The 12973-nt window shown below is 49.8% G+C and overlaps 1 protein-coding gene across 2 annotated transcripts in view; it reads right to left on the reverse strand.

The window, feature by feature from the left end:
• Window positions 1-12973, reverse strand: part of Galnt14 (polypeptide N-acetylgalactosaminyltransferase 14) — a 222781-nt gene that overhangs the window by 37325 nt on the left and 172483 nt on the right. For both annotated transcript variants that reach the window (XM_046441580.2, XM_046441581.1), the window contains exons 4-8: window positions 12122-12189; window positions 9832-9897; window positions 9605-9726; window positions 1389-1476; window positions 603-687 (exon numbers count right to left, since the gene is read on the reverse strand). In XM_046441580.2, the coding sequence (XP_046297536.1) occupies window positions 603-687; window positions 1389-1476; window positions 9605-9726; window positions 9832-9897; window positions 12122-12189 (429 nt within the window). The remainder of the gene's footprint in view (window positions 1-602; window positions 688-1388; window positions 1477-9604; window positions 9727-9831; window positions 9898-12121; window positions 12190-12973) is intronic.

Consider the following 12973-nt stretch of genomic DNA (forward strand, 5'->3'; position numbering starts at 1 on the left):
GCCACACCCTCAGGGTGTGAGCACTGAGCACCAGGGAGAAAGTTTGCCAGGGTGCATTGTGGGTCACAATGGGACCCTGAGGAGAAAGTAGAGCAGGACAGAGCCCTCCACAGTATGGCATAAGTGGCCTAGAGTTCACACCACAGTGCTCTCTCACCAAGAATAGGACAGATGTGCTCATTAACACGCGGCAGGAGCCACGTCTTGATGTCAGTCTCCACTTCTAGTGCCTGCAGCCACTCAGCCTTCCTGCCATGAGTGTGGACAGCCAAGACATGGGGGCCCTTGGCCCTAAGGGGGCATCCTGGATCCTCGAGTTAAGCAGGAAGCATGAGGCCATCATGGCCTGTGTGAGGGTGAACGAAGCTCAGCACCCACTCCTCAGCACAGGTCACCAGAACCCATTCCCTTAAATGGAAGTTTCCTGGAGACAAAAGTCTCACAAAATAAGGGCAGAAGTAGAGATGGCCTAGCAGAGGGTTCTCTTCATTCCTGCCCTTTGGGTATCAAATATGGACCCCTCTGTGTACAGTGGGATATCAGGAAAGACCAAGTGGTGCTAAACCTGCCCACCCCACCCTGCGCTGCCCCTTCTTACTCACCTGATGGGCTCAGTGGGGTCCAGGCGTTGAGCCTTCTGCTTTGGGGGGAGCTGCTCCCATCGGAAGTGCAGGCTCCAGTCAAACCCTAAAACACAGCACCAACCCTGTTGATTTGGTCTCTCAAGGCACCTACAGAGTTTAGTTCCCACAAGTTCAGGGAGACACTCAGGTTCCGGGGGAAGTGGGTCCCCAGGACAACAGAACTCCTCTGTGCTGACCCATAGCAGGGCTGCCAGAGCTTTCTCTCCCAGCTTCCTTCTCTTGCCATACCTCCTACTGGCTTTGTGAAGCTTCTCCGCTAGACAGAGTTAGGAGAAAAAGAGCAAAGGATAAAACCCCAGGGTAGGACACAAGGGTGACAAAATGGACAGCTACAGAGTGTGACCTTCAGCCTTGAGTGCCAGGAAGGTGTAAGCAGGTTTTCAAGAGGCCTATAGACCACCTGAATTATCTAGAAGTTGGTCTTGGGGTGGGGGGCGGTCAGTGCTGGACCCTGGGCAGAGAGCAGTGGAAAATCCCTAGGAGAGGGCAGTGCCAACATGGAGATCCCATGTAGCTGAGGGAGGCCCCAGGAGGACCCCTGGCTTGCAGCTAGAGCTGTGGGGGTGGGGTGTCCTGCCCATGCCCCTGGCCCATCCCTTCACAGTTCCAGGAGTAAGAGCCAAACTGGAGTGAATTCTCTTATAGGGTGCAGGACGGGGTGCCCCAGAGACACTAACAAGTTTCCCCTCACTTCCCTCCCACTTAAAGCAACGACAAGGAGGAGAAGGTGTCTGCCCCACTCACCCCCTCTCAACTCTGAGGCAGACTCGATGTAGCTGAAGGTGTCCAGGTTAATGATATCAATCACAGGGCACACCACACGTGTGTAGTCCTGTAAAACAAAAGACCCCCACACCCAGCCTGTGGGGAGGAGCCGGGCCAGGAATCAGGCAGCCTAACAGGGCCTCCCAAGGTGACCTTGAGCAATCACTTGCATCTCTGCGTCTCAACTTCACCATCTGTAGAAGGGGTGCTGGACACTGTGACCTCTCTGGTTATGGTGCATAAGAGGCCAAGAATCTAGCCTTGTCTGTTGGGGACCTTGTCAGTCACAGTGGCCTTCTGAGAATAGTGGAGGAGCATGGTGGGGCTTGGCTGAGGAGTGTTGCACACAGAGAAGGGGAACACCGGGAGGAAGGGGTTCCAGAAGTCCTCTCCCATCAGTGGGGCTCAAGGAGGCAGAGGATTCAGTTAGCTGGCAAGGTGACCCCAGCCTCCAGCCTCAGAAAGCAAAGCCACGCACCCACAGGGGAAGCTCTCAGAGCTTCTAGATATTTTCACCCCAGGCCTTTGGTTCCCAGACCAGCTTATGAATAGCTGTCCCCTGTAGCTAGATACTCACAAATCTGAACCTCTAGGCCCAATGTCCCTCCTAGCTCCCAACCCATATGCCGCTGACCACCTCCATTTGCCCTTCAACAGGTGGCTTCACCATCTTCTGCCCACGCATGCTCCCTTCTCAAGTTCCCTATTTCTGTTACTAGATCATCACGAATCACTCTCACCTGGCACTGAATGAGCAAGCTTCACCTTGTCCATCAACTAGATCCAGTTCTGTTGGTTCTTACTCTAAAATGGCTCTTTTGATTTCCCCTGCCTGTCTCCATCCCCTCTCAGCAATGGGCCCTAACCCCCACCCCATCCCATTAATCCCTCTCTCCTGTGGTTCCACATATGGCTGCCAAAGCTATCTTTCCACCATCTAAATATGACTGCTAAACTGCTAAAACTTTAATCGCCTCTAAGGTAAGGTATAAAATCCTTAGCATGGCATCCAAGACCACCAAAACCAGGCCTGCTCCCACAGGACAGAGGACATGTGACATTTGAGTAAAAATGAAGACATTAGAGGCTAGGAAGAGCAGGGGAGCAGGAGGACAGGAGAGGTGGGACAGTGGGTATCAAAATACAGTTAGAAAGGAGGAATAAACCCTATAGAATAGTAAGGTGAACATAGTGTATAATAATTTATTATATATTAAAAAAAACTGAGGGGGTTTTGAAAGTTCTCAACACAAAGAAATGATAAATGTTAGAGGTGACGGAAATGCTAATTATCCTGGCTTGATCATTACTCACTGTATGCATGTAACCAACGATCGCACAATAACCTGTGAATATGTACAATCACTGTGTCAATTAAAAAAAAAAAAGAAGCCTTGTATTTTATTTTCTAGCCTCATCACTTGCTGCTCTCTTCAGGCCACACTGTCTATGCACATCAAAATCATCCAGGGAATATTTTCAAAATATACAAGCCAAAGTCACTAGCTCTTTGGGGTTACCATGTTTGTCAAGCTTCCCAATCCTAAGTGGATACCTCACCAGGTATGCAGCAGGGTCAAGTTGAGGTTAAGGGCAGTGTGCCAGAGCTGTGACATGGATACTTGGGGATAACTCAGTGACATTCAGTGACCTGGGAAAGCCAGCAGGTCTGGGGAGCTGGGCAGGACCGCTTTCCTCTCCTCTGCAATCACCCTTTGGCCAGCACAGGCAGGAACCTCTGTTTCTCCTTGAAGCCATTTAATTTCCTGGTTCAATTTTTCCCCCAGATGAGGTTGTCTTCTTATTTCAAGCTTCAGATTCACTGAGTGCCTGATTCTAAGTTCACAGACTTAATTTGGCCCTGAGCCTCCCACATGTGGCTCCCTCTGACAGTAACAAGGTGCTCTGAAAGCCAATGGGCCCCCGCGGAAGGAGATGCTCATTGTCGACATGCTGCCTCTACCTCTTGGCACCACAGATGCTTCATTCACCCCCAGCACTGCACCTGCCCGCCGCCACAGTCCTCTGGGGCTCTTCTTGGGCTGCTGTCAGCGTCTATGTGTAGATACATATGACACATACACACAGACACCCCCCCACACACACACCCTCATACATGCCGTTAGGAGTTCAGATGCATCTTCTGTGAGTCCGACCAAGTCTCATTTTACCTTTGCTCTCTGAGGGTTGAGCTCTCTGCAGCTGCACTGAGTCCTGCCAACCTTCTGCAGTACAGGAGTAAACTCACCCACAGACACATCTGGTCCTCTAAGGACTTCGAGTGTCCTGCCTAAAAAGTGTCATTATTTGCGTGAAAGCCTTGGGACACCTGTGCTAACACTAGGCTAACAGAGCGATTTAGGGTGAGGGCCTTGGGCAATGCAGGGGCATGGAGACCACAGGGAGGTCAGCCATGTCTGTGTGGTCAACACTCAGTAAAAGCCCTGGACACACTCAGTGTGAGTGAACTCCCCTGAGTGCCGCCACATGTCTTTGCTGGGAGAAGTGGTTGTTACCTGCAAAACCTGGGAGAGGACAAATAAAAGCGTGTGCCTGGAACCCTCTCCTGTCCCCTTCCTATTACACTTTAACCTGTATCCTTTCACTGTAATAAACCATAACCTCGATTGGGTCCTTCTAGCAAATTACTGAGCCCAATGGTAGTCTTGGGGACCCCCCAAACTATAATCCTGTTTTGATTTAAAAAAAAAAAAACTGTCCTTAATATTTAAAAGCCAAAATGTAAAATAAAATGCTGGCTGCTGACCTTGGCCACAGACTCCCCCAAATCACCCATGGGCTCTGCCTCCAGCCTTGCAACAGGCTCTGGGGTGCTCCCCTACTGGTTTTGAGGGTTTCTGTCCAGTGATTTCTGTCAACTCAGCTATGGTAACTGCTCCGCTGAGTCATGGAGACCAGACAGGCAGTGATGGCTGTCTGGGACAAAGTGCTATACAGAACCATGACCTTGAAAAGGGGTTGCCAGGACAAACTCTCTGTGTGGCCTGGGGGGTTGGCATCTGCTCCGCTGTTGGATCCCTCAGCACCAGCCCAGAGCCTGGTGGGCAGCAGGTGTTCAATCAGCCTTGGCGACAAGAGGGCGGCTATTAGCTCCCTTGAGGATACTGTGTTGGTGCCAGCAAATGTGGATAGTGGGCCATTTACAGCAGAACAGGGTGACCTCGCCTCCTGGATGCCTGGAGAAGCAGACTCTTAGTACAAACACCCGGACCCACTGGAGGCCTGTGTGCTCTGAAGGCTGTACTTTGACAGCTACATCCATGCTTAGGCTCAGGTAGGCAGCTGGTAGAATCCCAGGCAGGTCCCTCTTCCCCCCTCCCCCATGCAAACTAAGGCACCCCACCCCCTCCTCTCCTGGCCCTTGCCAGGAGCACTGACAGAGGCTGAATGCCTCAGGCAGTAGCCATCAATCATGGCTGCTGTCATGTCTCCTGTTTCTTCATTGATTGACATAATTAAAACCACGTGTGAATGGGCAATCTAAAGCTTCTAGAGGTACCTCCTCCGGTAGTCACCAGCATCCCTGGTGGCAGGTACAGGATGAGGGAGAGACTTCATAGTCCAGGGAAGGTGGACAGGTAGTAGGTGATTCCAATTTGGGGCACAGACAAAGCCTAGGGGCCTCTAAGTTGGTCTGTAGGGAGGGGCAGTAAGCGGGAGAGGGGTCCTCAAGGATGTGACACCTAGGCAGCAGGAACAAATGGATAGGACACCTGAGTTCCCATTCTGGCCCTGCCATCTAAAATATGTTTGAACTTAGCAAATTGGCATGCTCCATGGGACTCCATTTCTTCATCTAGAAAGCGAAGACAAATTATTATTTCCAAAACAATCCTGCCTTTTAAACAGGGCTCTTGTGAGAAGCAAAGGAGGAGAGTATGTGAGAAGGCGTTGAAGAGTGTGTAAGCTATTATTTATGTAAATTTACTGAATGCTACAGAGATCGAGATTTCTTAAAATATTTTCCTACCAAAGAAGTATGTAGATAAGGAGGGGAAGAAAAGAATCCCCTATTCAAAAACAAAACAACTTGGTGCTCGTTTCATATCATCATGTCATTGAAGTGAAGACAAGGAAAGTCAGGGAGATTTTCAACGTGGGGAACACCAGCTGAGGATGGCGAAGCCCCGCCTCTTTCTTATCTCTATTTTTGAAAATCCCAAACTCCAATTACAGCTAAAAATTTCCACGTCTGCTCATAAGATCACATGACGTTCTAGGCTGAGCCAAGACACGGGACATGTACAAACACAAGTAGATTCGCATCCACACTCCCCATCCCCAGGGGGACTGTCCCAGGGGAAGTGTGAGGACATCAAGAGGCAGGGTCTCAGGGAAACCTCTGCAGCCCAATGATGCCACCATAGCTCTGCAAGGGGCAGAGCTGTATCCAGCCTGGAGTTTGTCTTACTAATCTCTTTGCTATGAAAGCTTTAGCTCAGATAGTGGGGACCAAGGAGCTTAGCTTGGGAGGCTGAACTCAACCTTATAGTCAAATGACTCCCCGTGATCAGGCATCTGGGGGCAGGCAGCACTTACATCCGGGAAGAGGAAGGAGGCATGGCCTGACCAGCAGGGAACGCTGGCTGCGAATGCACATATGAAAGCATTTTTCAGAAAGGGCTTCTGAGACGGGCTCAGAGCCATGAGTATGGAGAAGACTCGAAGGCTAGTAAGACTGAACCAGGAAAGCAAAGTCCCTTTAACACATCCTACAAGAACAGAGTCTGCCGGGAGGTCCCTACCGATGAAACATCAAAATCCCATGTGATTCAATAATTCTACATCTCCATATACATACCCCAAGGAATTGAAAAACAAAAACATGTACATGAATGTTTACAGCCTCATCACACACAATAGCAAAAACAACCCAAACGTCCATCCATGAATGAATGTATAAACCAAATGTGGTCTATACATGCTGCAAAGTATTATTTAGTCATGAAAAGGAATACTGATATATGCTACATGGTAGATGAGGCTTAAATATATGTCAAGTGAAAGAAGCCAGAATTGAAAGGCCACAAATCATTTGATTCCAATTATATGAAATGTATAGGACAGGTAAATCCATAGGGACAGAAAGAAAATTAGTGGTTGCCAGGGGCAGGGACAATAGGGAAATGAGGAGTGACTACTTGCTCATGGGTGTGAGGCTTCCCTTTGAGGTGGTGAACGTGTTTTGCAATTAGATTGTGGTTCAGTGTGGTACAATTCTGTGAACATCATTGAACTGCCCACTTGGAGATGGTTAAAATGGCAAATCTTGTTATATGTATTTTATAACACATACACAGAGGCAGCCCAGGGGCAAAGGTCCTGGGGCTGAGTCCATTGCTGTGACGGCGGTCCCTAAGGGGCCTGGGCACAGCTCTGGATAAAGAGCTCCTAGGATCAGGTCTGAGCCCTGACCACGTGCCAGCCCAGCAGGCCCCTGACATGTCATTAGGGCTTGGACCCAGTGATCATGTGCTCTAGGGTGCATGGTCAGCCAGCCGGGACAGGGAGAGGTGCCAGGTAGGGACAGGGAGGGGGTGCCAAGTAGGGCCAGGAGGTTCCTGAGGGGTGAGGCAGAGCCAGCAGTGTGGGTACTCATTTGTGCCCAGTACCCCAGCCCTTCATTTCTTCCTTGGAGATGAATTTCCTGACTCTTCAGGGGACACTACAACACATCTGCCATTCTGGGTAAGGGGCAAATTGCCTGAGAGTCATTGCTCAGAAAAAGCTTATGTGTAAGGGAAAAAAAGCAGGATACAAAATTGTATAAATACAGCATGATTACAACTACATAAAAGACACTTTCTGCAAAGAGAAAATGATCCTAAATGGAAAGAAATTCTAACGTTGCATGTCTTCACATGGTAGAATTGTGGCTGATTAGTTTTGATCCTACTGTTCCATATTTTCCAATGTTTACAATGGCTGTGGGTCACTTTTGTAATGGAAAATGAGAGGTCCCGGCCTCTTCTCTCCTGTCCTCTGCTCCCTGGCCAAGAGATTTTCCAATATACCACGTTCCTGGGCTTCAAATCTATTCCTTTTTCATATGACCTTAATTTAAGTAGGGAACCTCATCTCTTCCGTATAAAACCTTGTAAACAGAGTCTCAAGGCCACCCTCACTAACTACCTTAGGTTTTCTAGCCTTCCTTCTGATTCTGCAACCTTGACCCTTGTTGGTTGCTATTTATCCACTCCATCTCCTCCTAGCTCCAGGCATGAATGGCAGCAGGACCTCCCTGGATTCATGTCAGCAACTGACAGGCAGAAAGACCTTTTGGGGGAGGTAAAGGTCACTGGCCAGAAGTGGATTTCCCTACTTCGTTATCCAGGTGCTCAAACATCTCAGAATGTCCTTGTTTCTAGAGTGTTCACATCTCTTTCCCTAGCCTGTTTCATCTCCTTTCTAGGGGTCACTTGCAAAGCAGTGTGGGCCCTGTAATGAGGACAGCAGGGGCTTACAAAGCTGGTGTGGATTTCTGTTACAGGGTCATTCCAGTTCTTTGGCCTCTGCCCCAAATAGGTGCTCCGTAAGTGTCTGCTAATTTAGGGGCCAGCAGTGAACCTGCTCACCTCCTAATTCCAACCCCAGCACTTCTGCTTTCTTATCACTTCCAAACAGGAAGTTACACAGGGTGGTCCCAAGGACAGAACTGGTCCCCTGCTTCAGGTTTGTCATTTGTTAGGGTAGATAGAGAAAAGAACCCAGAGAGGAATCGGTGGGCCCGGTAAGTGAGCAATTTTTGCCCAAAGAGATCCTAGCTGGCCCTGCAGTCAGGACAGGCTTCCCACCTGGAGGAGGAGAGATGGGCATGCAGCAGGAAGGTTTGTGGAGAGGAGACAAAGTGCATCCAGGGATGGAAGGGCTTGCTCAGAGATGCCAGGGGGCAAGTTCAGGGGTAAGGAGCAGCTCAGCTGTATCGAAGGGAATGCCAAGTAGGCTGCTGAGCTGTGAAGGAGAGCTAGAGGAGGGGTGCATTTGAATGAGCCTTTGGTGCCAGGAGAAGCCCTACCCCAACGAATGGTCAGTCTACAACTTTGTGTTGCTCAACTCAGACCTCTTTGTCTGCATCACAGCAGAGGGGATCTGTCTAACAATACTGAGGGGATGGCCCTCTGCATCTCTGGGGAAGTAGTCCGGGCTGGTCTTGTGCATGCAGGCCCCCAAAGCTGGCTCCTTGGGAAGAACGGCGTGGGTAAGGACTACATGGTTCTCTCCTGAGTGGTTTACATACTCAGTCCTCTCAGCCCCTTGACATGGCGCAATGCAGGGAGGACTGGAGCAGCTACCATGAAAGGTAAGAAAGAATCCTTGTATAGGGAACATGCTGTTCAAGCAACTCCAAGGTTCTGGCGCTGGAGGTACCAGCTGAGGACTTTCAGGCCCCACGATTGTTTCTTCATCTGTGAAATGGGTATGTTGACACCCGACTCCTACTGCACAGACCCTCTATTTGAGTCAGTAGTTGATAAGGGTGTGGAGAAATGCAAATGCTGGTCACTGGCACCACTGTCTACAGAAGAGTAGACTGTGGATTGGCAGAGCAGTGAGTGGACTTTTTAAAATATAAAATAATTAAGGGAAAAATTGGATCTCTTTTTCACTTTCCAAAGGATTAACTGACACAGGCAGAAAAGACACATATAGAATTCCAGAGTCAGTTAAGGGTGGGCAGAGGCAAGGGCTTCAGGTCTCTCTGCCCACTTGCTTGGGCAGGGCCTCGGGATGACAGTACTGCAGAAGTAGAAGGAGGACAGAGGCCTCAGAAATTGAGTGATGAAGCTTGGCTCATTCTGCTGCTTCTTCCTACAAGAGACCCTTCTGAGGATTCCCTTTCTGGAACTTTCTGGTTTGGTAGAAATAGTTCTGAGTGGTTCTCTCTTGACCAGGAAGTTGAATGTGTCACATATAACCCAATGGGAACCCTAACTGGAAACCTACTATGGGTGACAGTGGGATAAAACAAACACGTCTGGATCCTTGCTCCTCTACTGGCTGAGGTGGGACCCTGGGAAGGCCACGCTACCTTAGTTAGTTCCTCTGAAAAATAGGGTCAGCAATCTGTCCTGCCCAACTCTCAGAAGTGGAGGCCTATGTGAGGTAATGAACTTGAGAGACCCCAGCAGAACTGGAAGGAAGGAAAACCAGTACAGCTCCTCGGCCCCACTCACCTCTTTGACCCTGTGCAAAAGGGGCTGGAGCCAGTCCCTGTTCACCTCACAGTGGCTGTCCAGGAATGTCAGAGTGGTGCCCTGAGCAACATCAGCACCCCGTATCCGGGAGCGGACCAGACCTGCATCAGGGACAAATGATCAGGTGGGTGCCACTGTCCCTCCATCACCTGAACACCCAGACACAGACCCATGACCCCCAGCCCTGCCCCACACCACAGACCTACCTTGCCGCTCAGTGTTACGCAAGCACTTGACCTTGGGCAGCCTGATGAGCTGATTGCAGTCATCAGCTGCAAAGACAAAGGTTGTGCCAGTGAGCACCCAGGGATGCGACCACCAGTGAGAGTGAACTTGACCGCCTGGGAAGGCAGCCCTGCTCACCATCCCCAACCTGAAATGCTGAGCCTGGTCCTGACACTAGGGTGCTCCTGGATGGGGCTGATGATCACTGCTGTCATTATAAAGGTGGTCAGTCTGAGCAGGTGGCTGCAGCTGGGCTTCTCTGGTGTAGGCCATACACAGTGGCAACTGCGTATTTGCTTGAAAACATTCTAGGTGGGAAATCTTGGCATGGTCACCTAGGGACATTTCTTGGCTACAGACCACTGAAGGATAAGGTCAGAGTCCTGTACACTTGTCTGGGTCTGTTCAGAACTGTGGGGAGGCCAGGCATAGATGAGGATTTTGGACTTTGCTTTCAGATTATGGAGACCCTCTTGTGAAGGGATTGGCCAGTGTCCCTTCTGTTACAGGGAGCCGATAATGGCAACCCAGACAATGGCTCTTGGAAGGAAGGCCTCCAGCCATAGGACAATGTGTGAGGCTGGGCGAGAGGCCACGTCTTAGGCTCCTACTCCTGAGCTTCCTGCTGCCCCATACTTCCTCAGCTTGCCAGTTCCCTGACTGAGCTCCATACCTCAGCCCCACCGTTCTGGTTTTGCTTTTGCTGTGTTCATTTACTGGTCTTGGCCTCTCTGCTTGACTCTGGACTCTAATGAGTGACAGAAGACACTTTCCCAGGCTTCTTTTGGGTTAGGTCCTGTTCTGAGCACTGAGGCTGTGTTAACACACTGAATCCCTATATAAACTCTATACCATTCTAGCCAGCTCCTTCAATAGACAAGAAACTGACACACATGAGATTAGTGATTTGCTGAACTAGTAAGTTCCAGCTTGAGGATTTGAGCCCTGGCAGTCTAACTCCTGAGCCCAGCTATAACCACTCGACTATTCACCCCTAAGTGAGTCCTACAGCAGGCCTTTCTCCTGCCTCAGTGCCAGTGCACCCCCAGCAGAGCTGATGTCTCTCCCACCTCAAGCTCTTCTTCACTAGGGAAGGGGAAGATGATCACCACGTTCCAGAAGTGGGAGTCCAGGTCTTAGTGCCCTGGGTCTGTGTGAAGCCCACTGTGACATGCGTCCCAGAAGTTCTGGGGCGGTTCACAGGTGTGGGTTTCCAGTGTGTGCACAGACAGCCCTGTGGTGGGAGGGGCTCCCTGTGCCCTGTTTCTAGCAGCTGTGGGGATGGGCTCTACTCTCCTGAGACTCGAAGCTGTCCCCAGGGGTCACCCAACTTCCCCTGCCACCAGGAAGAGGTGGTTCTGCCTAGATGACAGTGACTACAGGGAACTGTACCCAGGCTACCGGGACAAAGGCTCTTGGAGAAGGTGTCAGTATTAACAATTCCTGAATTCTAACAGGGCTAGTGCAGTTATTGGGCCTTTCAAACTTAACATGCAGCTGTCTGGAACCCCCAGCATGTTTTCTTGGGGAAAGTAGATCTAGGGTGTACATCTGAGTGGGACCCAAGTTCTTTGATAGGAGATTAAGGGGACATGAGGTAGGAAATGGTGATGACCAGTGAGTTGGAAGGTTCAAAGGCAGCTGCTCACTGTGCCATGGGCAGATTATGGGAGGAACCATGGGGGGTCCCAACCACCCATGGGTAGATCTCCATCAGACCTCTTAGGGAATGAAAAGGAGAAGGCCTGCCAGTTTCAGCTCAGACTTACAGATTAGTGCAGCATTAGAATCAGGAACCTCCAACAACAGTCATGGTTTCTGGGCTTTCAGTCCTAGCACTGAGCCTTTGAAGTTTTGGTGTCTTTTCCCACATCTAAGAATGTAGGTTAGAGGGCCTGTGCTTGCAGAATATACATGCTCATGCACATGGTGCATGCACAAACGGGCACACACAAACACAAGTGCCTATGTGTACACACTTGCACATATGTGTGCATGCATGCTTACCCATGCACACTCACACACCAACCAACCTACTCAAGAATCTATACGTTTAGCTAGTTGAATCCTCAAAAACTGACATCAGGGAACCCAAGAAATTGTTTCTCAAGTGTAAGATTTATCTCCTTTTTGAGCCCAGGAGTCTCCCATGCTTATTATCCACCCAGGCTTTCTTCCATACCCAGAAAATCAGTGAACTCTCTTCTGCCTGTTACACAGGAGCTGGGTCCAGACACTATGCCTACATTGCCAGTGAGCTATATTACTTACGGTCATTGCTGAAGTCATCCACTAATATGATTTCCTGGATCAGATGCATGGGGGTGCGGTTTAATACGCTGTGAGAAGGAAAGAAGAAAAATCATTATGACTTCTAGTGGCAATATGTATACATGAACCACAGTTTTAAAACAGACATGATTGCACTGGAAGAGTGAAAACTCAGAGGCACCAAAGGACTTGTCCAGTTACACTGCTCATCTGTGAGCCAGCAGGGCTGGAATTCTGCCTTCCCTTTCTTAGTGAATGCTGCTGCCACACACCAAGCCCCCCACATCAGAATCAAAGAGCCATCCTCAACAGGCAACCGTCTCCCCAAACCCATGTCCAAGGAGTGAGCGAGACTGGTGGTTCTATTTGGAAATGTCACTCAAATCACTTTCACCTCTTCCACCTCTGTCCCTGTTCACCCTTTTCTATCTGGTTTATTGCTTCAGGCTTGACATGACCCAGCCTCCCGCAGTCCCAGACTGTCTTCCTTGTAGCCACACAGCAAGCTTTCAGATGCAGATATAATCTGCATGATTTTAGTGACTTGCCTCACTAATGCAAACAAACAGACAAAAAGCCCACGGTGGTTCCCCCCCATCTGCACCCCAAATTCTCTGCATGCTCCTCAGGGCCTCCCACCAGGTCCCATGCCCAGTGCCACTATCTGAACATGTCCTGCCTCATTCACAGAGGGGCATTTCTCCAACTGCTTGAAATGGCCCAATGCTGCCCACAGGACCAGTTCAAATGTCACTTCCTCTCGAACAGCTTTCCAGTCTACTTAGAGCAAATTAATTGTTTCCTCCTCTGGGATCCCTCAGCTGATTCTATCCAAAGCTTCCTATGGCTTTT

This window comes from Marmota monax, unplaced genomic scaffold (assembly GCF_021218885.2).
Source record: "Marmota monax isolate L192 unplaced genomic scaffold, Marmota_monax_Labrador192_F-V1.1 WCK01_AAM20220418_F8-fsc00010, whole genome shotgun sequence".
Classification (NCBI taxonomy): domain Eukaryota; kingdom Metazoa; phylum Chordata; class Mammalia; order Rodentia; family Sciuridae; genus Marmota; species Marmota monax.